This window comes from Plenodomus lingam (genome assembly GCF_022343315.1).
Source record: "Plenodomus lingam strain CAN1 chromosome Unknown contig_14, whole genome shotgun sequence".
In the NCBI taxonomy this organism is placed as follows: Eukaryota; Fungi; Ascomycota; class Dothideomycetes; order Pleosporales; family Leptosphaeriaceae; genus Plenodomus; species Plenodomus lingam.
This window is the reverse complement of record NW_027093932.1, coordinates 1,401,212-1,424,786: the sequence shown is the minus strand read 5'-3', so window position 1 is coordinate 1,424,786 and position 23,575 is coordinate 1,401,212. Positions and strand designations below refer to the sequence as shown.

The 23,575-nt window shown below is 51.1% G+C and overlaps 7 protein-coding genes across 7 annotated transcripts; 2 read left to right on the top strand and 5 right to left on the bottom strand.

Annotated features, from left to right (window-relative positions):
* Positions 1-34: 34 nt before the first annotated feature.
* On the bottom strand, positions 35-7,236 carry IAQ61_002570 (uncharacterized protein; the record flags this gene model as incomplete). The annotated part of the gene is made up of 4 exons (XM_066095595.1): positions 6,542-7,236; positions 6,105-6,420; positions 148-6,047; positions 35-94 (listed from the first exon to the last, which is right to left on the bottom strand). Exons 1-4 carry the CDS (start codon positions 7,121-7,123, stop codon positions 35-37), a joined length of 6,858 nt encoding a protein of 2,285 aa, XP_065954431.1. The 5' UTR covers positions 7,124-7,236.
* Positions 7,237-8,350: 1,114 nt separating this feature from the next.
* IAQ61_002569 (uncharacterized protein) lies at positions 8,351-13,130 on the top strand. The gene is made up of 4 exons (XM_066095594.1): positions 8,351-8,665; positions 8,723-9,327; positions 9,377-12,728; positions 12,841-13,130. The coding sequence occupies exons 1-4, from the start codon at positions 8,620-8,622 to the stop codon at positions 13,008-13,010; spliced, it is 4,173 nt and encodes a 1,390-aa protein (XP_065954430.1). The 5' UTR covers positions 8,351-8,619; the 3' UTR covers positions 13,011-13,130.
* Positions 13,131-13,571: 441 nt separating this feature from the next.
* Positions 13,572-14,837, bottom strand: IAQ61_002568 (uncharacterized protein; the record flags this gene model as incomplete). The annotated part of the gene is made up of 1 exon (XM_066095593.1): positions 13,572-14,837. One exon carries the CDS (start codon positions 14,835-14,837, stop codon positions 13,572-13,574), a length of 1,266 nt encoding a protein of 421 aa, XP_065954429.1.
* A 3,829-nt stretch (positions 14,838-18,666) lies between these two features.
* On the top strand, positions 18,667-18,882 carry IAQ61_002567 (uncharacterized protein; the record flags this gene model as incomplete). Its single annotated transcript, XM_066095592.1, has 1 exon — positions 18,667-18,882. One exon carries the CDS (start codon positions 18,667-18,669, stop codon positions 18,880-18,882), a length of 216 nt encoding a protein of 71 aa, XP_065954428.1.
* A 3-nt stretch (positions 18,883-18,885) lies between these two features.
* Positions 18,886-19,137, bottom strand: IAQ61_002566 (uncharacterized protein; the record flags this gene model as incomplete). Its single annotated transcript, XM_003834422.2, has 1 exon — positions 18,886-19,137. The coding sequence occupies one exon, from the start codon at positions 19,135-19,137 to the stop codon at positions 18,886-18,888; it is 252 nt and encodes an 83-aa protein (XP_003834470.2).
* A 171-nt stretch (positions 19,138-19,308) lies between these two features.
* Positions 19,309-19,721, bottom strand: IAQ61_002565 (uncharacterized protein; the record flags this gene model as incomplete). The annotated part of the gene is made up of 2 exons (XM_066095591.1): positions 19,309-19,621; positions 19,672-19,721. The coding sequence occupies 2 exons, from the start codon at positions 19,719-19,721 to the stop codon at positions 19,309-19,311; spliced, it is 363 nt and encodes a 120-aa protein (XP_065954427.1).
* Positions 19,722-22,176: 2,455 nt separating this feature from the next.
* IAQ61_002564 (uncharacterized protein) lies at positions 22,177-22,362 on the bottom strand (the record flags this gene model as incomplete). The annotated part of the gene is made up of 1 exon (XM_003834421.1): positions 22,177-22,362. One exon carries the CDS (start codon positions 22,360-22,362, stop codon positions 22,177-22,179), a length of 186 nt encoding a protein of 61 aa, XP_003834469.1.
* Between the last annotated feature and the right edge of the window lie 1,213 nt (positions 22,363-23,575).

Sequence of the window (23,575 nt, the reverse complement as noted above, 5' to 3'; positions counted from 1 at the left end):
TCGACATCCATCGCGCCCAGAAAGTGGTGACCGACTAAGCCATAGGTCGCGGGCTCTGCTGCGTGCCAAACAGGGCGCTAAGGAGGCGTTCGACCTTGACATAAAATCAGCAAACAAGTTACATATCAGAGTAAGAAGTCGACGTACCTCAGGTGCCGCTTTGACAAACGGCAACTCCCAGAATGCGTAATTGCTGTTCTTCAGAATCTCCAGAAGGGTGATGATCAGGCCCCATGGGTGCGGCCTGTGGACCAGCAAACGCTCAAGCAGTACGCGCGTAATGGTTCCCTGGATCTCAAGTGCCTGCGAGTCATCGTTGGGAGGCCCGAAAAGGTGGAGTAGCGTGTAGCTGTAGAACTGGGTGTGAGCGTTGGGGAAGCGGAGCTGGTTGGCAATTGCGCTGATGAAGTGGAAGCGTGCCTCCGGATGGAAGTCCTTGGCTAGTCTCTCAATGACCTTGGTGGCCGCACTGTCAGCGTCGAAGATGGGTGAGCTGACGTTGCCTTCACCGAGTGTTGCAATGCCGATGTAGAGTGTAATGGCATGAATCAACACTGGGTTTGCCGTCGTTGGGACCAGCTCAAAGGCCGGAGACTTCTCATCTTGGTAGTATACAGCTTTACAGACCTTGTCAACGTCCTGATTCTTAAGCTCAGTACCCTTCAGCAGATTATCAATGGCACTCTTGATTCCGGCGTCGATGAGCAACTGGCCAATGTCGGCGCGGATGACCGGTGCCTGGAGGTCGTTCTCCAGACGGTCGACTTTGAGACCTGCGGTAAAAGGGTCGGGCATCTCTAGTATCGTTGACGGATATGCGCTCACAATTAGATTTCGGAGCTGTGTACAATGCATAGGGATGCTGTTGCAGAAGCGGAAGTGGTTCTCGACCAAGAATTCCGGAAAGTCGTGGTGGATCACAAGCAGCACTCTTAATACACCGCGGTAAAATTGCTGGGCCATGAGAGTCTCTCCTGTTGGCTTGATGAGCTGACCGGTGAAGACCAATAGCGTCTCCATCAAGCGAGCATAAACGTCCCAGCGCTCATCCTGTTGCCCCTCCTCAAGCATTGCGGGAATGAAGATGCGGTGCGCAATCAGAGCAAGCCACGAGAAAGTAAATCGTTGGAAGTGGCTCGGCTGCAAGATCAAGAGAGCTCTCGCAACAGCGAGGAACAAATCCGCCTTTTGACCGGCTAAGCATTCTTCCTTGACTGCATCATTGAGATGGAATAGGATTGTCGAGAACAGCTTGAAGAACACCTTCTGGTTGAACGCATCGCCACGAGTGTTGTGGTGGTTGCATAGGACGAGAACGACAACAACCAGAATTTGGTCTAGATATCTCGCCCTAGTCTCCTTCGCATTCTCTTGTCCGCCTTGGTAGACCACTAGGTCAACAATTAGCTTCGCAAGTGCATCCACCTTGATCGTAGCAATGTCTTCGTTTCCGGTCCCAAAGGGAAGCGAGTGTTCGCGCTCGTAGGCGAGTACAGAGGCATCAATGCAAGTGCGAATGAACTCAATGGACGATTCTTGAGTCTCCATCACCTTCTGGTTATGAAGCTGATAGATGAACGCACCAACTGTCTTCTTAGGCGTCTCAGACTGCTGTAGATGGACCCACTCATCAAAGACGTATTCGAGCTGATCTTTGTGGCCAGATGCAGGCGGTGTGAGAGCCAGCTCATCCGAAGGTGGCTGTAATCTAGCAATGACACGCTTTCCAAGCTCGAACGAGGAGTCTTCAGCCAGCCAGTTGGTGAGCGCGTCAATGGACAAAGCGAAGTCAGCTCGGAAGGCACTTGGGTGCTCGTTCAGCAGAAGCTCATCCATGAGATTTGACAGCATCTCTACGGCGGCGACGCGCCGCTCTTGAATGCCCTTGGCAATGGTGGTATTAAGTCGATGCATGTCCATTAGGCTGACGTCCATGAGTGCCAACATGACGGGAGCTTTGAAAATCCGATCGTCGTCATGGAGTGTTGCCAACCACATGAGAACCTGTCTCGAGGTTTGTACGGATAATTGACACAAGTGGCTCAGTAAGTGTGCCAGTACTTCAATCTCCAAGCGGGTCAAAGATTCAGAGAAGAGATGAGTGGTCATCTGTCCAGCGATGCGAAAGGCCAACGTGTCCTTGTTCGGTCCAGCGAATTCAATGCTCGAAATGAGTTGATCAAAAACCTGATGGATATTACTGTTTCCGGGCTGAAGGTCGCTGATGCGTTCCTCGGGAGCCTCTTTGATGACACGGGTGAGCTCAATCAAAAGCTCTTCAGCCCCTCGCTGGCCCCGATCTAAGCCTGGAGCGTCCATGTAGCCGTTTAGCGGTTGTTGCGCTGCAGGAGCATGGGGTGCTGGCATGTTCTGAAGTCGAGTTTGTTGTTGTGTCGGTTGACGCGGCTCTACGGGTGCGGCACCTGGTGTGGGGAGATTCGGAACCGCCGCAAATTGATCTTGAAGCACGTCTGGTACCTGTCGCCCGCTATCTTGAGATGTGTTGTTGCCATGCGGGAGGCCCCGTGACTGCCTGCCGAAATCCTCATAAATGGCCAACTGCTCCCTGTTCAGGCCTCCGGCTGCTTGCTTGTACGGTTCAGGGATGTAGAAGGCCCATGGACTGATATTGGCGTCTTTGAACGCTTCGTTTGGACGAGTGCTGCGGAACATTCGACGCACACGGATGGCTTCTTCAATCTGCATGTCGATCTCAGCTAAAGAGGACAACTCGGCAGCCTTTTCCACCGTGTTGCAGACGAGGTCAAGATTGTCGTTGACGAACATGAGTATGTGTCCTTCGGGTAGAGCTTGCTCTGGAAGATCTCTCGCCGTCACCCGGATATTATTCTGAATGCTCATGCGTAATGGCTCCTTGCAAGTGACCAATGCCAAAGCACCAGATAGTGCCTGTACAACGGTATGGGCAGCATTACGCAGCTTCTCCTCATCGGGCTCCATGGCAAAGTCTTTGCTGATGAGTTGTGAAGTCGAGATGGCGGCAATGGTCACAGATCGTTCCACCACGGGCGCAATGATTTCTTGGATTGCTTGATTGACAGCGGTCAAGAAGATCTTCTTCAGAGTGGCCGGCGCAACTACACTGTTTCCAGAGGGAGGGTACTGTAGCTGGTTCGTAAAGTCTGGCAGTTGAGCTGTAATGTTCGCAGACGAAAAGCGTTCGCTGGGGCCTCGAGTGCGATTAAGACTCATGATGGACAGATCACCAAACGCCTCCATTCCGTCTGTGACCATTGGACCCAGGAACTCTTCGTCGGCTTGAGGGCGTGCTCGGATGCTGTTAGTAGGCTCGATATCCTTGTGGTCTAGATCGAGGCCTTTGCAGAGGACCTCAATCTCGAATTTTTGGTTGAGTTTGAGGTCGGCAAAGTGATACAGCTCCATCAGGACCCCCAGCAGCTCGGTGATCCAAGGATTGGGCGGCCGGAAAATGGTGGACTTGGCAGCCTGGACTAGCACCTTGCAGGTGAAAGGTATGACGAGTAGCAGTCGGTCAGTATCGTAACCCTCATGTAGGAGATCCTTGAAGGAAATATTGCGAAACTTAATCGGCTGATCACGCGCAATGGTGAGAGAGCCTAGCCAGGAACCCAGATTCTTCAAATGTCCACGCTCCGTCGAGCCGAGCGTCGCATCTGTGTTGAGCATGCGTATTACGCTAACATACGTCTCACGGAGCACCTCAGCCCAAAGTGTTTTGTTGTTGAATAAATCCAGCATGTCGAGATAGAGCTGTTGAAAGTTGGGTTGCATCTTTGCACGCTCTTCCACCAGGTAGTTGGCAAACCATTGATGGTGTCTTTCCTCGACCGCCTCCGTAAGATCATTGATCTTGTCGCGCAAGTTGCGTTCGGACACGTTGTTGAGCACAAACAGCACTCTATCTTGTACATCTTCGTCCGGCTCCTCGTAAAGCTCGGGCCGGAGTGGTGGGTCGACATGCAGGCAGGTGAATTTGGGTATGGCAGGCTCCTGGTGAAGGGCGTCTTCGATGCCATTACCGTTCGTGAGGCTCACACCATTTTGCGCATCGCCACTGACTTCTCCTACTTGCTGACCGACTACTTCCTCGGCTTTGGCGAAAATCTCGGTGCCCTGTAGTCCGGGAACGATTAGGAGTTGGTCACAGTAATTAGGCCATTCCGAAAGACGGTTTGAAAAGTGTATGAGCGCCTGCAGTCCAAACTTGTACATGGAATCTTCCGGTCGGTACTCCTGAACTGCTTCCAAGACCATGGCGAGTCCAACCTGCAACGCGATCCGAGACAGCAAGTTAAAGTTGATGATTCCACCAAAAAGTACAGCGGTCGTGGCCAACGCTTCCAGAGGGTATTCGCCAAAACAATTGTACTCGTCGAACAAGCCATGAATCATGCATGCGAAGAGCTCTTGCTCGGCAGGGTCTCGTGACTCTTTGTACTTTTTCAGGACCGAAATGATGTCTCGCACATCACTTTCGCCGCTGTACATGTTTTTGAAATGCTCCTGCATCTTCTTATCGGCCTCCTCTGGGAGTGCGTTGCCGTTCTGCCCGTTGGCATCGATAACATCATCTACACCTTCGCCGTAATTGATCAGTCGTGGATAGGCCTGGATACAGTTTCGTTGCAAGGGCAGCAACTCTTGTTCCGGTAGCCCGCATTCTGCGAGAAACCAAAGGAGCGGGTACACTGTCTTTACTGCCAGCGGTAGGTTTAGAGGCTGATGATCATCCCTAACGCGCTGCATTTCCTCGGCGGCTCGGGCACTTAGAAAGTTAGTCAGGATGCGACGGAACAGCGGGCCAGCCTGCTCAAACGTCTGTTGTAACCAAGGTTCGACTTCGAATTTACCCCGCGCATGTGCCTGCGCGGCCAGGTCCAGGCTGATGTCGGTGTTGCTGCGAATCAGAGGCTCCAGCCAGGCGTTGGCTTCTGCGTGCTCCAGGATCAGGGTCAGCGTCATCGAGTCTGCATTGTACGCATCAACAAATCGATCGACGAGCCACTGTAGGTCTTGCTGCCATAGGCCATAGAGGACAAAGTTGTAGATGGGAAGCTTCTTGTGGAAATATGGGTCGAACAGTTGTTTGAGGGCTTGCTCCTGTAGCGCTCCCCACGGTTTCGGAACGGCGGCTGCGGCTACGAGGAACTCCGCAGTGTGCGGATTAATCACCATGTCGGGTATGCCCATCATTTGCGCAGAGTGATATGTCTCCGATGTCTGGAAGATCATGTTGAAGAGAGCACTGGTTGCGTCGAGGGATACAAATGGATGCTTGACTGCCTGCTCAGCAAACGTTTTGACGTCATCCGATGCATTCTCAAAGGTCTTCATGGAGAAGGATACACGAAGTCGTGGTATCTGCGATACATCAAGCTCCTGGGGGGTGCATGACAGGAAGCACAGGAGGAAGTAAAGATGCGTAAGAGCATGTTGCCATGTCCCTCCCCACAGAGCCTGAATATCGAATGTTTCAGTGGTCTGCGCGATTGGCAGCAAAGCTTCGTAGATGGCGAGGAATTGCGACTTTTCGATGCGCAAGCCGTCTCGGTCGAAAGAGTGGACAACATCCTGCCAGTCCAGTCGTTGGCCAGCACGATGTTCGCGTAAAGCCTCGACAAAGTTCTTTGCATTGTATCCGGGCGAGATTGCGAGGTAGAGCAGAGTCGTTCCGACCTGCTGATAGCTAATGTCGCGAGTTTCGGCAGCTGCAAGAATATCTTTGCATGCATCCACCGTGGCTGCACCTTGTGGGCCTGCTCGCCGGATCAGTTTGATCAAGGGATGCCGTGATCCATCTGCACATTCGGCCAGTATGAACTTGGATTCTACCGCGGCCGGTATTTGGGAGTGGGTTTGTGAATAGCGCATCTGTACCGCATAGACGACCCCATGCTTCTTGTCGTCATCCCAGGCCTGTGGGGGATCGTTGAGCAATCGCTCGACGAGGACGGCCATGTATTCGGGGCTCAATTCGTCGGTTGGCAAAGGTTGCGCGATAGCCAAGAGGAGGTCTTCGCCGACGGTTGCGAGCACTGCCTCGGCTGCATTGAATTAGCCTACATGGTTACGCGAGCATTTTGTGGGGGATTCTATCCTACCCTTGGCCCGAAGATCGGTCTTTCTACAAGCAAGCGCAAGCATGGTCTTCGCGATAGGGTCGAGTTTGAAGTGTGCCACGAATGTGGAGAGGTCGAAGTCGCGGAACAGGTCGCCTTCACTCGAGCTAATCGACTCTGCAATCTTGTCGGCTTGGTCGGGCTCTTTCCGCAGCTTCTGCATTTCAGACATGAGGATCTGGTAGCTGCCGTTGGGGTCTGCATTGCGCGAGCCTGTCCCAAAGATGGTGGGCGCATTGTTTTGCAGCACGCGCCGAAAGTACTTGGAGAAGACCTCCATGCCGTTCGAGTCAACCAGCTGCGGGGCATGTCAGCATCCATGAGAGAGAGACTGAGAGACAGATGGAAAAAGACGGGTCTATAAGCAGGCAAGGGTAAAAGAGGGATGAGGCATGAGGCAAAAAAGGCAAAACACGCACCTTCCTGATCTGCTCGGTCTGCGTGTCCCACTTGGAGCGGTCCTTGTCGTCCTTGAGCGGGCCGAACTGGCTCAACAACAGGAAGATCTGGGCGATGACAATACGCGACAAATTCTGCGGGGGTGCGGCGGGCGGATTGGCAGCGGTGCTGGGCGAGCCGAGGGTGCTCGAGGTAGAGAGGGAGGGTGAGGCGCGGACAAGCTTGGAGGCTCCTCCGCCGCTGCTCGACTGTGCACCGGCCCCCTGTGAAGCGGCTGCTACTGCTGCGGCGGCGGCGGAGGAAGCCAATTGCGAGACAGCCTGGGGCGCTATTGTGCGGGTGCGGGAGGACAGCAGCTGGCTGGTGGGGAGCTGCTGTCCTGCAGGCGAGAAGGGCGCCGACGTCGACGAGGCGGCCGACGACTTGCGGCTACGACTGCCAACCAGGCGCGACGATGCGGGCGGTAAGGAAGGGAAATTTGCAGTGGCGGGCGAGGGCGTGTTGCGCTGCTGGTCGAGGGCGAATGCTGCGGACGTGGATATCGGGGCCAGACGTGTGCTCTGATTGTGTCTCGGGGCGCCCCAGGGGTGTTGCTGGCTCATCGAAATGGCGTTTCCATGAGCAGCGCGTGGGCAGCGGGCGATGAGGCGCGGAGAGGAGAGCGGGTTGATGGAAGCTGAGGGGGGAGGGGGTGGTGAGTGAGGTTTTGGGGCTGCGTGGGTGGGTTTGATGGACGACCGACGTTCACGACAGCGGGTGGGAAAGACAGTGGCTTGGCATACCTTATACAGACAGACAGGCAGGCAGACAGGCAGACAGGCAGACAGACAAGACAAGACAGACACAGATGCAGATGCAGACACACGGCCACGTCTAACGCGAGTTTGATAGTCATTACCGTCTTTGCAGTGACAGTGGGCTACACAGGTAGTGTAACATGAGGATGAATTTACAAGCCAGCACACAGTACTGTATCATGCAAAACACACTTACTTTCCCTCTGCACCCCACTCTACTCCTAACTACAACCATTCTTCTCCATGCACGCGCCTTGAAAAAAAGGTAAGCATGCGTTAAATTGAATTGCCTGTAGCAGATGCAGGTGCCATGCGGCTCTCTCTCTCTCTCTCTCTCTCTCTCTCCCTCTCCCTCTCACTGACAACTGCACTCGCTGCACCCAAAACTTACCACCTGTTTTTTCCCAACCTACTTTACCCTTTGTAATAGAACATACTTTACTACATGCAGTGTTTCTGATATTCGCTCTTGCACATCGCCAGCTTTGAGGCTCTGTTCGTGCATTCGATTTTGTTTGGCAAAGTGTCCATGCAGAGTAAGGTAGGGTGGTGCACTTGTGAGCTGCCCCGACTTCGATCCTCCAAACCGCGATGCGATAGAATATATGTGATACAAGGCGTTATCATGAGAAACAGCCAGCTACCAGTGTTGTGAGAGGTTCTGGAACATTTACAATTCACTCACTTGGGGTGGCAATTGTCGCTTGGTCTTTTCGAGCCAATTATTCTCTCATCTTGTAGAAGACGCTGGTGTGGGTAGTCTTTCGAATTACCATCAAAGACGGCCACCTATAACGATACTGCGGGTATAGATTGGCTCCCAATGAAACAGTGCATCCTACTCTTGTACGTATATACGTATACGGCTCATTGCTCGTGCAGGACCTCTCTGTGACGTGTCGTCAAGACTCGACGACTTGTGGACAACGCAAAGTCGTTGATTGGGCGGGCTGGCTGATCTGGCTTGGGTGGCTAAGTAGAGTACTAAAGTAGCTTTCCCCTCCCCTCCCCTCCCCGCCCTCGCCGTTTCCCGGGAGATGGAGAGGGGCGCCAACAACACACGTGCAGCACAACCCCCGGACAAGCTTGGAAAGGCCGTCAACAACCAGGACCCCAGGTTACATATGTACAGTAACTAGGCCTGATCTACGACTCTACGAGCACGCACGCTACCGGTACATACAACATCCGTATATTTTAATTTGTCCAACTATTCCTTGCGAACACTCCCTTTCGCACACCATCGCCAGCTGCTTCTGCAACTGCTACTACCTTCACTGCAACCCTAAATCATAGGCGCCATGGGCGGTGCAGCGGCGATGGAGCCGCCCTCGGTCTCCCTCTCGTGTAGGTTGTTGAGCTTCGCAGCAGGATTGGCAGCAAACAGGAAACTGACATGACAAGTCGCCAACAACTTCTGGGGCAAAGATGACGCTGGCGTCGGTCCTATGCTCGACCGCATGCACGCCGCCAAAGTCACCAATGACGAACTCAAGAATTTCTACGCTGCACGAGCAGCCATTGAAGAGGAATACTCGCGCAAACTCCTCAATCTCTCCCGAAAGCCCCTTGGCTCCTGCGAAACCGGTACCTTGCGCCTCTCATGCGACGTGATCAAGGCCGAGGTCGAGTCCATGGGCAAGGCACATCAGAGCATAGCACAGCAGATGAAGACGGAGCTGGAAGAACCACTAGCCGCCTTTGCAGGTGGTATGAAGGAACGCAGGAAAATTGTGCAGAACGGTATAGAAAAATTGCTCAAGCTGAAGATGCAGCAGACCGCGACCGTCAATAAGGCGCGCGACCGATACGAGCAGGACTGTCTGAAGATCAAGGGTTTCCTAGCCCAGGCACACATGGTCATGGGCCACGAAGAAAGAAAGAACAAGGCCAGGCTGGAGAAGACACAGATCAACTTGTCGACGACAAGCGCCGAGTACGAGGCAGCGGTAAAGGTCCTCGAGGAGACGACAGGCAGGTGGAACAGGGACTGGAAGGCAGCATGCGACGTACGTCTCACCAGGCCGACCATGGAGGAAGCCACTAACAACTGCATAGAAATTCCAGGACCTAGAGGAGGAGCGCATCGACTACACCAAGAGTAGTCTGTGGAACTTTGCCAACATCGCCTCAACAGTATGCGTCAGCGACGATGCCTCGTGTGAGAAGATAAGGCTATCACTGGAAGACTGCGATGTGGAGAAGGACATCAGCAACTTCATCGCAGAATCGGGAACAGGCCAAGAAATCCCTGATCCTCCCAAATTCATCAACTTTTGCAGAGGGGACGCCGAGACATCGTCCCAAGCTTCGGAAGATGAGAATTACTCGGTAGCACAGTTTGCAAGGACTATGAACCCAGCCTACCGAGCTTCATCGCCTCAACCGTCAGTTTTTGAATCCCATCATGATCCCAACAATCCGCTGGCACGAGAGCTCGGACTCCAACGGGACACGAAACCGGTTCCCCAAGACCAGATCAACATGGCTCCACAGCAGGATCAGATAGATGTCCCTTCCCGACAGGCTGCAGAGACTCCACAGCCAATACAGGCCCCTCAACCTGTAGACTACGCTCAACCCGTGCGACAGGCGGAGCCAATTCGGACACGGAGAGAAGTGCAACCCATTCAGACACAGCAGCCAATGCAGTCACATCGAGACATGTACCAGACTCAATCACCTCGAGACATGCATCAAAGCCAATCACCTCGAGATGTGCAACATGCTCCTTCACCTCGAGACATGCATCCAATGCACTCACCACAGGACATGCATCAAATTCAACCACCTCGAGATATGCATTATGCCCAATCACCCCGAGATATTCATCAGACTCAATCTCGAGATATGCATCAGACCCAATCATCTCGGGATATGCATCAGACCCAATCATCTCGAGATATGCAACCCATTCAGTCACCACCAGACGTGCAACCACTGCAGTCTCAACGCGACATGCACCCGGTTCAATCGCAACGAGAAGTGCAGTCCATGCGCCCGCAGCGAGAGCGAGCTTACTCACAACGCGAGATGCAGCCACCACCACTGCAGCGGGAAATGCCGCCACCTCAATCACCGAGGGAGATTCAGCCACTTCAATCGCAGCGTAACGTGCAGCCACCCCAGTCACAACGAGCAGTGCAGCCAGATCCCAGGCTAGTACAAGCTCAGGAACAAGCTCGACAAAACTATCAGCAAAGTCAGATCCCCCATAATGACTATCCGGCAGATGGCATGACGCAGTTCTGCAGAATTGGTCCGCCATCTGATCGCAGCACTATTCCAAGCCCAGCTCGTCCTGTGAGCAGAGATTCACAGAGCGATTACTCGAACCCTACCTCTTTTGAAAGCATTGAGCCACCAAGTGGTTCCGCATCCCCTGGAAAGCCGATGCCGCAATCATCTTTTGCAGAGCCTGGCCCGAGCACTCCTGTCGAGGAAACCGCTGTGGCGAAGAAGAGAGGATTCTTCAACAGTCCTTTTGCTCGGAGGAAGAGTAGGCAAGAGGAAAAACCTCCTGTCCTGACACCCACTAGCCGGAACACCTGGGGGCCAACGCGAAGACAGACCGAGGAGAATGTCAGTCCAACCAAGTCAGCATACGGCAGAGGTACGCGTGGTACAATGCGTCAAGACGCACCGCGCTCTGCCAGTCCTGAACCAGTAGACCCTCGTGCCAATTTCCAGTTGAACGTTGGAAACAATGTGTTCGACGTAGCTTCTCCAGACAAGAAGAAGCTGGAGCAGAACGAGAAGGAGCCTGAAGGGGAGCTAGATCCCATTGCTCAAGCTTTGGAGGAACTCAAGGGCGTTACGAAGCAGCCAACTGGACGTCAGACGGCCGACCGTTATCTTGGACTTGCAACGCCTGCACCTCCAGCAACACCTGCTGTGGGTGCAAGCCTACCTGGGAGTGCACCAACACCTCTAGCAAACGTCGCTCTGAGCGCTGCAAAGCGAGGTACGCCTCCACCGTATGAGCAGCCGCCCATGTCGCGTCTGGGAGCTCCGAAGCCTGCACATACTGCTCGTCAAATGCAAAAGACAACTCAAATGTACGTCAGTCAAAAGGCGAACATGTTCAATGGTGGAGAAAGTGCCCGTTCTTCGAGTCGAAGCCCAACGAAACAAGAGCCTCCCAGGGTTGCTTCACCCCAGCCACCTCGTGCTGTCAGTCCACGACCCAGTCTACAGCCTACTCAGAACTCTTATCGTTCCACTCAGCAACAGCCTGCGTCGCCATCCACATACCAACCTACGCAACGACAACAACCAAAACAACCACAGCAGCAGCAGCAGCAGCAGGAAGCTGCACCACCACAGCGACAGCAAGCTTCCCCGGCACAACAGCGCCAGCAGCCAACACCACAGCAACAACAGCGTCCATCGCCGGCTACGCAACAACAGCGCCCATCACCGGTGACACAACCACAACGTCCATCACCGGGAACACAATCACAGCGTGCACCTCCAGCTGCACAACAACAGCGTCCAACACCAGCTGCCCAGCAACAGCGCCCATCATCAGTTGCCCAACAACAGCGACCATCCTCAGTCGCTCAACAACAGCGGCCACCCTCTGCTGCTCAACAACAGCGGCCACCCTCTGCTGCTCAACAGCAACGACCACCCTCCGCTGCTCAACAACAACGGCCACCATCAGCTGCTCAACAACAGCGGCCATCATCTGTCGCTCGACAACAACCGCCATCAGTTGCTACTCAACAATCCCTGCCATCCGCCGCACGGCAACAGTCTCAGCCACAACAATCGCAGCAGCAACCGCAACCGCAACCGCAACAGCAACAGCCACAACATCAACAGCAGCAAGCACCTCCAGCGGCCTCTCCTTACACCAGAACTGCCTCACCCAATCCATACGCGGCTGCGTCAAACACTGTACCACGACCACGAGCACAGACTACTACCGCCCCCGCTCAGGCATACGGTACGCCTATGGGCCGCAACACCTATACCCCCAGCCGTGCCGCCTCCCCGAGTGTTCGCGCCCCATCTCCTCAACCTCCCCAGCCTGCCTTTGCACAGCCTCAATCCGCCTCCCGCCCACAATCCCGCGCAGCAGCCAGCTCTCGCGCTCCAAGCCCACAACCAGCCTTCCGCCAATCGTTCGACGAACGTCCGTCCAGTTCTCGCAGCAACAACATGTCACTCGCACTCTCCACTGCAGGCAGCGAGCGCGGCGACGGCAGCGTTTACGGCGGCAGCATCCGTGGGCGTGCAGGTACCGCGCCTCGACCACAGAGTTCGTACTATGGTGGCGGTAGCAGTGGAAGCTTGTATAATGGCGGATCCGGGAGCTCCGTGCGTGCGGAGAGTAGAGTCAGGAGTCAGAGTTTGGCCGAGCCGAAGAATTATAATAGCCAAGGGAGGGAGATTCTGAATTACTGTAAGTTCTCGCACGATGGATTTTTTACCTTTGCGCTCCTTTTTCCCTTGCGCAGGGAGGACTGAGAACTGCCCTTGAACATGGCAAAAACAAAAGCTAACGGTTTATATAGCACGAGCCATGTACTCTTATACCGCCCAGATACCCGAGGAACTCGGCTTTCAAAAGGGAGATATTCTTGCCGTCTTGCGGTTGCAAGATGATGGCTGGTGGGAGGCGGAGGCGGTGGGCAAACAGGGGAGACCAGGACTGGTGCCAAGTAATTACCTCCAGGCGTGTTAATCAAGAAATCCTGCGGCTGTAGGAATGGAGGGAGAGCATGCTGGAACAAGAGGGCGGGGGGTTTTTTTTTGGATAGGCAATAGGGTCTATGATGATGGGAGGGGCTTTTCTGGGTATGGCACTTTTTAGTGATGAGCGAATGTCGGTCATAGGCTGGCGGATAGGTGTGGTCTCCGTAGGTATCTACTGTCGTTTTTCTTTCCTCGCGCTCTTTTCATGGTATTGGGAAGCCATACATGCGTGGATGATGAGGGTTGGCGAGAATGTACATAATGGTGGCTGTGTTTTGCATTGATCTATGTTTCATTGGATTGAAGTGTTAGTTATTGCCTTTGAGGTCTTGGGGCGATGGGATGGACGTGTATTGGTTTGTTTGGGTTGAGTACGCTGGATGGGAGACTTGGCGTGTCAAGGTAAGAAGTTTAAAGACAAATTCCTCCTGTCCATGTCTTTCCGAATCCGCTCCATGTATATATACATTTTCCCTTCATCACCCGACCTCATCAAACTATCCAACCGTCCTCTCACATACCCATCATTACCGATACATGCCCCGACCTTCTATACATCCAGCGAATTCTCGTCCAACATCGTCCACTCCCCATCCTCAACCACCGCTTGTGCGTCGTTGTAGCACCTCATGCTGCTCAAGTCGATGGCGTCTACATCTGCCCGAGCCCTCATTCTTCTCTCGCTGGAATCCCGCCTCGTGCTGGGGAGGGGAGGCAGTGGTCTCGATGACCCGGATTCTTCCCAATTGATAGACTCTCGAGCATCCGTTTCATCATCACTCGTATCCACCTTGTCAACACCAGACTGCTGCTCCTCCTGATCCTTCTCCTCCCCTTCCCTATCCATCTCCCTCCCCACCTTCCCACCCTCAACACGCGCCAAACCCACAGCCGACTCGAGCTTAAACCGCGTATACACAGCCGCCTCCCTCAAATAAGCCGACCTCAACGGACCATCCCAAGTCTGCAGCGTCTTGGCCAGCGCCGCGCGAAAGTCAATACTCTGCTGACACACATCCCGCCAGCGAAGTGTATCCGGAGTCTTATCTCGCGCCCCCGTGTTCCCAATATCCCGTTGTGTCCAATGGCTCGCCACCGCATCGAAGAAGAGCTGCCGCAGCCCCGTCAAACTGTCGCCATGTATGGGCGTGAAGTAGAACGGAGCGGGGAAGCTAGATGTCGCGGCGCAAACAAAAGCCACGTCGCTCGCGCGAATGCAGCTTTTGGACGCGCAACTCTGTTGGCAGTTGGCGCTGGGACGGAACAGGGAGTGCAGGTGGTGTATGGCTGCGTTGCAGTAGTCCTGGGAGCCTAGGGTTGCGCCGAGGAGACAGGATCGCGTGTGTGTTTTCACTGCGGTGTAGCCTGGGACATGGGTGTTGACGCTGTAAATGCTGCTGCGCATGTAATCTACAAAGTTGGCGAAATCTCGTGCATCCAGATTGGGCCAGGTGAGGATGCTGTCTGGCCTGCTGTTTAGAAGGGAGGCGGCGAGTGTGGAGTGGTGTGTCAGAAGCGCTTCGGGGAGGTACCAAGTTCGTTGACTGACGGGGTCTGCGCCGACGATGACTTTGATGGGCTTGTGGACTGGGAGACGGCTTTTGGGACTGTTTGAGCTGTTTTCTGGGTAGGATTGTGAGGAGGTTGGGCTGAAGTTTGCGGTTTGAGAGCTAGTGGTTGTTTCGACTTCAGAAGTGATATCCGCGAGCGGATGGCGCGGGGGCTCCATACTTTCAAATGAAAGACGGGGTGATGAATTGTTTTCCTTGGTAGTGAGGTAGGACGGTAAGGCAATGAGAGGGGTGTTGTTTAGCATCGTTTGTGATTGCGATGGAGTGCAAACGGAGGCACTGTCACGTGGCAGCGTCGAATAGTGAGGAAACGCAAGTAGATGTAGAAAAGGCTCTTGTTTCTGGGCTCAAAAGCGATTGTATATTTCGAATTGGATGATATAGCCAGATTTGGAGGTGTCCCAGCGTTACCTTCACTTTTGAGTTCTTTGGCTCCAACCATTTGCTCTACGCTGTCTTGCTGTTTGCTCTAAGAAAGAATGGGCAGGGATACAAGGCATACATAGCAACTATCATGAAGGAGAGAGACATATGACAGTATGGAAAAGAGTATAGCTTACCACTTAAATGTTACTCTCTGTGTCCATCCACTTCACTGAGACTGCACCTGTCCTCAAATCCAATCGATTCGATACCAACTTTCTCCAAACCCTCATACCTATCCTATTCCCACGTGTAAATAACGCCCAAACCCAAAAAATCAGAGGAATAAAGCGTAGAACCAACGACTAAACATGATGGCTACGTAGCTCCTACCTCATAGACCACCACGCAGAGCAACAGTCATTCGAGTGTGAACCTTACTTCTAGAGCTGCCACTCTAATGGCCTTGTCCCCACTTGATTCTCTCGATCACGAAGTAACGCGTACACACTGTCGTCACCATCACAAGCAGGCCAAGTTGTGCCCAGACAAAAGAAGTACAACAACAGTGCAGAATAAAAGACTGTAGCTCTTTTCAACGCCGTCGTTTTCTCTACACGCAGCTCTTTGCCTTGAAACAAATGTCCAGCGATACCAGCGGCATGTGAAGCGATTTTGATTGAAGACTTGGGGAGAGTTAGTATTTCGAGATGGCTCGCATGTGTGATATCTGTTTTGTGGTTGCCCTGGGGTTTCTACTGCCTTGGAAACGCACTTTTGCAGGCGAGCGAAAGCGCGAACTTTGCTGCTGGCAGTTTATCGAGTGGTAAGCTATATGGTGAATAGTTCTAGGTTAACCATATGTACTTTTCTTTGATCATTAGTTTGGCGAGTCTGCCTTGTTAGGCTGGAGATTGCTGATATGATATCCATGTTGCACGTATGCTCGTGTCACGAGTGCTTTACAATTCGACTTGGCTCGCATGCCGGTGATGAGTCAGCCCGAAGATCACATTTTATACACTTCATCTTGCATTCTTCTTTTCAAATATTGCCACTTGGAAATCTATGGTGGATATCGGCTTGCTACATTGGTCCACTTGATGGATCGCTCAACTGCATCGTTGAGCGATCTAGAATCTCTCTCTTTGGCCCATACTATGTCTGGTAAGGGACAAAACATGGTGCATTGAAGATTCATGCCGAGTAGTCGTTACCAGATATGCAGATTCTGCATATTGTCTCTGATTCAAAACCAAGTCCGAACTTATATAAGCTTGTGCGAGTACATATACTGGTGCATTTCTTCTCACCCAGCCGCATCAAGGCGATAGAAATACTGCATAAAGGAGACCAGAATCACCACTCTTAATAAAAACAAAGTGTTCCATCTCTTGAGCACTGGTGGTATTCTTGGTCTGGCGGATAGATTCAACACAAGTCAAGGTGGAGAACAGTGTGAAGCATCACACCTGAGGTCTCCGTAATGTGCGCAAGATGCATTCACTAGCACAGTTAGCAAGGTATTGGGCAACTGGATGGCGTACGTGGCACAGTGTGATACGAGCCGGACTACATGCAAGTAACACTGTGTTGCATCTTCTCAGTGTGGTGCAGGGCTCCAGCAATCGGCAATACCGAGCGTAGACGAGAAGAGTACGTATCAGTCTGAACTATATTGGAAATTTTGATAGTATCTGTATAAGAGACTCGTATGAGTTAGAACCTTACCGGCTTTACAAATTCTGGGCTCTTGGAACCTTCTGTTCCAATGTGAGCGTACCCAGCATGTAAAATGAATACTCTGCACTACAACCAGCATCTAGGTGTCCTCTCAGAGGTATCGTCCGGAATATCCGGATCTGCAATCCATGCTAGAGTATCATTCCGATCGTTCCAGTTGCATGTAAACCCACTGCATTATCCATACATCAACACCAAAACTCAATAGCGAAAATACGCACAGCGCCATACTTCTTGACAAAGCCGCGTCTTGCGCTTGCACCAGGGATCTGCCATGGGGCCGAATGGTCTAAATGTATGAAACATGTACTATACCAGTGTTTGGCTAGAGGCGGATGCATTGCTACCCGCGTGAAAAAAAAATCCAACTACGGTCATGGGATCATCAGATTTTTTTCCCGCATAGGATGCAAAATGAAGTACTGCATGTTAATGCCTCGACGGACATGTATACTATTGGGTCGCTGCAGGAATGCTGATCGCTCGCGCTGCATGATACATGATACTTACATAACCGATGCTACATGTTGATAGCTCTGTTGCCCGGTGTATCGAAATTGCCAGTCCCGGTCTGGTTTACAAATGCAATGAGATAATTTGTTGTGGCCAAAAACCACTACAGACCGGTTACGCGACAGGCACTCGTAATGTTTCTCTATTTACCGGTAGGTGTCCAAATTGGCGACCAAGCTACGCTAAAGGCAGAAATGCTAGAAATCGTCCAAAATAGCAAGTTTAGAGGTCGTAAAGGTGGAGAATCGCACCGAACTAGTTACCAACTGTAACCCGGCAGCATATCCACCCGTACTCGAAAATAGCAACAGTGTTTCGTTGCTCCAGCGGCGCAGTCGTAGAGGGTCTATCTGCAGCGTCAATTTATGTATATGCGTTCGGACATATGTGATGATGTGCTGATGGAGATTCTCAGCGGGTTGGCGACCAACTGTTCTGCATGCACTGCGTAGGATGTGTTGGGGCGGTGATGTTGTAGCATTACCGGTAGGCAGTTGATGGCGGGGAGCCTGGTGTCGTCCAACGTTGCCGCTGCCAGCAGCGATACGCACAACAAACTTAGCCAGCAACATCGCTTGTAAACCCGTCCGCCCCTGATCCTCCAGGAACACTGATGGCGTTTTACCTGTTGGTGGCAGTTGGAAACATTGCGCAATTCAGCTCGTGGTAGTGTGTAGTATGTAGTGGTCGCCTTAATCTCGACCTCGCCTCTCCCCCGCATATGCCACAGCGTCTACAACTCAACATCAACCATTCTAAACCACCCACCTCTTTTCCAAGCCAAGCGCTCATAGCTGATCGGTGTACATGTGTGTGGTTCACGAGGCTGCAATGCGGCGATTAGGCTGACTATGCAACCGCCCGACCGATGTAATCGACCTGTTCTCAGGCCCTTCTACAGCGCCGCAATCTCGCATACCTATGGTACGCGACCTACAACAGACGGTTTGCTTGTGGCTTACACAGGCTTACCTGTGCCCCATTGCTATATCTCGTACCTGATCCGTGGAGAGTAGGACTTGATGAATCCAACGTATGTAGTTTTCGGACCAAGTGAAATAGTTACGACAAAGATGTGAACTAACCTGCCATATTGAGATCACCTTTTTTGAAAGATTCGTAGAGCTGACTTGATTACAGTAAGCTCATCCCTGGAACGAGTGCAATGGCATAAGCATCTGTGCATCTAACATTGGCTGACACAGTAGAGGTGAGGTTGTACATGGCCCTATAGAATGACTGCCTTAGCGCACGTCTTTGTCGCCAGTCTATACGGTGCAGGATCGATGTGAGCGAAAACGTTTTAATGAACAATCTCATTGCATTACCGGTACTATAATAGAATGAGACAATCGTAATGTTAGTAGAACATGGTGTTCAACGTTGCTGTTGTAAAGATGGTTCTAACATTACGGAACTGAGTTTCTGAGGTCATAGCAAGAGCGTTTTGCTTTCATGCAAGGCGCAGCAGAAGGTTTACTGATCGCCAACATCGCAATGAATAATGGGTGGGCACTGAAATCTGCACATGTGAACATGTCGATCAAGAAACGATGTCAAAATTTGAATGCCAACGAGCATTTCCCCGGTACGGTGGTAAAACTGACTTCGATAAACAACCCTGAGCTTCTGGCGGGAACAGCCATATCACAGGGCAGGAATGAGAGCTGATCCCTACTGTTTTGGGCGTAACGCGCGAGTACTGTCGGCGGCGGCATCGAGTGTCAGCATTGTGAGGATGATGGCTGTTGGATTGGGTGTCAGTCGCAGGGTGTCCACGTCTTCACTGCGGGGGGTCAGCTGATGAAGTTTATGGAGGGATTTCGGGGCTGTTACATATCTCGCTGCATCCTGGACGTAAGTTTGTCGCACGTTTCGCACGATGCTGGACGGAGAGGTGAGGCAAGCGACTGAGGCGCATAACATGCTGTAGGATTTGTGGCTGTGTTGATACAGGGCGCCCTGTCTCAGTGTTACAGTGAAGTTGCGATGGATATGGTAGGCATGGCCTTGTGATGTCCAAAGTTTGTACCAGCCCTCTTGTGAACCTCTGAATCTCAGAGCACTTCAACTCACTATGACACCCTCATGCTTGACTCATCTGAGGGCAGACTCTTCAGTCTTGGTACTGAAGACTGGGATTTCAAGCAAGTCAGGCCAGGCATAAGCAGCTGACGCTATCAATGAAGCGTCCGTACGTAATTCAACATGGTAGTTTCGGATAATCTTGTGCAAAACTGCTGATATGGCGACCGAAGAGCACGACTTGGACTTGATGCTCGCCACCAAGTGATTCTGACTCTTGTCTCGAGATAATATCTCAACCTTGCCAAGGAACAACGCGCAGGGACACCCTGCTATGTACAACATGTGTGCGTTACATGTATGAGGTGATTGCCATACATAGTACCTAGCAGTTATCAGATACTCAGAATGAATTGAGTGAAAGAGAACTTGTACTGCAATGGGGCGAAGTCAAACTGATTCCAGTCCATCGAAGCGAGTGACATCTTTGATTTGGCAGATTGTCTAAGAAGCCAACGATAAGATGGCCGGGAACTTTATTCGTGAACCACTTAGTGCTTTCCAAGAACAGCACACGCCAGCCGCATTGCGGTTGAGATGAAAAGGGAGCCGCTTATCGACCCACATGCTAATGATCTCGAATACGACTGGGATACGACTTTCTTACACTGTAAAACGACACAAAACTCGTACTTGATTGTCCATCACCGGTGGGTGGGCATATAGCGGAGTAAGGATCGTGACGCAGGACTCTGATAGTAAGAATGGTGAATGCACTTGATGAAAATCCGGGAGATCCCATAGCCCATTGAAGCGGCTCACGAAACCGCAGAAGGTCCGAAGGCTGTGCCGCTCCAAATTTCCCACGAGAAGTTTAACATGGTGCCAAATCCCAAATCGCAGCGATTTCCCGGAGCGATTCCATGTACGTGTGTTTCATCCAGAGTGCAAAGCAGATCAGAGTACAAGTTGTTTTCTGGGACGGCAGCACCTCATCGGTGACTCGAGATAGTGACGCATTAAAGTTTGGTTATTATGAGCCGGCGACATGGTCTTCGTCTCGTGTCGCTACGAAATCTAACTTTTCGAATAAAGACGACGGGCTTACGGTGCGAAGGCGGGTGGCTTGCGCTGGGCGTGAGCAGCGGAGCGCAGATGAACGCTCCAATTTGTCGCAACTATCTTCTGGTAAAGCTTGTCGGATGAAAATTACGATGTACTGTACATCCACATGTACTGTGACACAATGCAGGGCCTGATAAAGTTGTGATTTGAGTGGGCTAATGCTGATCACCAAACCTTGCGCATGGTTGATAACTGGTAACAATAAACGCGTACCTCCGCAAGACTCGGGATAGCGCGCGTTGACGCTGCAATAAATGGGTTTGTTTACAATTGGGCCAGGCTTGCATCATATTGTCAACCATCGGCCATAAGTCCAGTCCCACAGATGGACTCCGGTACCGTGAATGCTGGTTGAACCGCCAAGTGCAAGTCAGATTATTCGGAGCACGACTAGGATCTGACATCAGCGTGCCGCATCAGATTGTATTGATGTGCAGGGTCCTGGACCGTTGGGCCTATGACACGGTATGATAACATGCGGCCACCAGCAAATCGAATTGAACGCGCAAGCTGCCCAAATGATCATCCTTTGATGATGATGATGGTGGTGGTGGTGGTGGTGGTGGTGATGATGATGATGATCAGCAAGCCGGAATAATACATTCATTTCATCTCCTGCTCCTTGGAGTCTCTTGAAATGCAGTCTGCAGTCGTGGATCCGGTGGATACTAGCTGAACGCACCCACGCTCACGGTGCCATGGACAAACACATGTGAAGTTGGGTTTCTAGAATTCGAGATTCCAGAGTGACTGGCTGCAGAGGAACATGGATGCCTGACGATGCCATGACAATCGGGCCGACTAGGGCGGTGTGAGCAGGTTTCGCCATTCTGCACATGGAACGAAACGCTACAAGACACACATAGACAATCACGGGCTGTAGATCCAACAGGACGCATAATTCTCCGGGACTTGTCTGTGGTTGGAGACCAGAAGTGCCTTGTTGGAACCTGCAAGGGAGTCACTCAAACCCAACAACGCAACACAAACAAGGCTGTTGTGCTGTCATTTGCTGATCAGAGATCGTCAAGATTGCACCAGGGAGTCTGGAATTGTCTCTGACGAGAGCCTTGTACGCCTCGGACGATCGTCTAGACGGAGCAGCGCCACGGATTTCGTCTCCTGTTGCCTTGCACCCGTCAGCGCCACGTAGCAAAAAATTTGCCGGTCATCTGGTCCCAGCAAGAAAACCTGTGGTGAGGTGGGCACGCAGAGCGACTGGTAGAGATGAAGTCTGGTGGCAGTGGTACTAGAGTAGGCAGTAAGGTACTTGCTGTCATTACAACACAATAGCAGCGCTGCTTAGAAGAGAATTTATTTGAGGCTGCTGGGTTGCTGCTGGGGGCTCAATCGTGCACTAGACCAAAACAGACTAGCGGATCGCTTGGCCGCACACTGTCGGTGAAGACGCAACACACACAACCACGCACACACGCACCCACTTTCTCTCTCACACACACACACTCTCTCTCTCCCCCCCCAAGTCTCCAGTGACTCCACCTGCAAAAGCTCGCGCTTTGTGGAGTGCACTCAACGCTCCAGACTTCCTTGTAAATACAGGCGCACGACCGTACCTAAATCGGACGCCACCGTCTGCCAGCGCAACCGCACGCAATGCAGACTGCGGTCCCCAGAACAGAATTAGGCATCAATTCACACAGGTCGTCGAGTAATGCCGTGTCTGACTGACGAAGAAAGTAATAGGCAGACAGTGGATAAGCCCAAAGTAGATTAACTCACGAGAACCATGTAGCGGCGCCTCGGTGAGGTACCGGTACATTGTATATGCCCATGTACAATTAGAGTATAATCCTATCACAATAGCGGCTCAGCAGTCACCCACAGCCATGCATCTGGGGACGGCTTCTTCGTATCGAAATTCCATGGATTGTTCGCCAGGGACGCGACAAAGGGTGCCAATTTCGCTCCCGAGAAGACGTGATCTTCGGCCTCACAGACTCCCGCTTGCAACTTTAGCCCACGGGAAGCCACACTTGGCATGCACGGATGACGCCGGGACGCAGAAAAAAAAGAAGAGAAAGCTGCAGGATCGTCAACGGCAGTGTCGCTTGCGTTAGGGTTACCAAAGTAGGTATCGCAATTTGGTCCTTTCATCTAGTGTCGAGTCATCCACGAACTGGAAAGGCCAGCCACTGTCAATCCGTGGTGGCATGTCATATAACCATGGGTTTAGCGTCGGGCGACTTGGGCTTTACTCCGAGTGGTTAGAATATCCCTGTAGGTTCAAGTCCACGTTACAGCGGCAAATTTTTATAGTTATATAAACTAGCCTATAGTTAAGTATAAATTAGGGTAATTTAAGTAAGTAAACGTAGTTTTTATTACTATCTTTTTTAAATATATTCTAAACCTATTCTTAATAATATATAGGCGTTCCTAAATACTATACTAGAGTTTAGTATAGTAGTACTAGATAATATATCTAAACTAGATAGTAATATTAAAGATAAATTTAGGCAACTATATAAAGTACTAGAGGAGGATAGTAGTAGTAGTATTAAGGAAGTAAGTAAAAGTAAATAGAATAAGTTTAGAATAGGTTAGTAACACGTTATAGGGGTATAATATATACCTTACTTATAGTAATAGTTAAGGACTACTACTTACACTAGTAATTATTAAGTATATAGCTATTCTCCTAGTATACCCTTAATTATATAGCTAAGGGTATAGGTATATAATACTAGTTTAGTAATATAAAGATAGCTCTTACCTAATAAGAGAAGAGGTGCTTATATAGGCTATATAGGTAACATATTAAGAATACGTTCTTAAATTATTCTAATTCTAGCAGGTATAATACTCCTACTAGTCTGTCTATCTTAATAGGCCTATAACTTTACTATTCTTTAATAGCTAGCTAGCAAGCTAGTATAAATACTAATACTCTAGAGTAAAAGCATATAAGTATCTTAAGAATATGTTATAAATATATTCTTATTATATTATTAATAATATATTATATAATTAGATCTAAACCTTAAAAAGTATAGTATCTAAGAAAATTCTATAAAGAGAACTATAAATAAGAAGCTATTATTATAGCCTTATTAAGCGCTTCTCTTTAAGGATTTATAAGGACTACTAGGTATCTTATTATCCTATAATAAGGACTATAGTAAATTAGGTAGGGAGCAAAACTTAAATATATTTAAAACGTGTTAATAATAAGTTAGTAAATTATAGAATAGGC

Coding starts and splice junctions, on each gene's coding strand:
- IAQ61_002569 (XM_066095594.1), top strand. CDS start 8,620: ATGGGCGGTGCAGCGGCGATGGAGCCGCCCTCGGTCTCCCTCTCGT. Junction 8,666..8,722: donor GCCCTCGGTCTCCCTCTCGT/GTAGGTTGTTGA, acceptor TGACATGACAAG/TCGCCAACAACTTCTGGGGC. Junction 9,328..9,376: donor ACTGGAAGGCAGCATGCGAC/GTACGTCTCACC, acceptor ACAACTGCATAG/AAATTCCAGGACCTAGAGGA.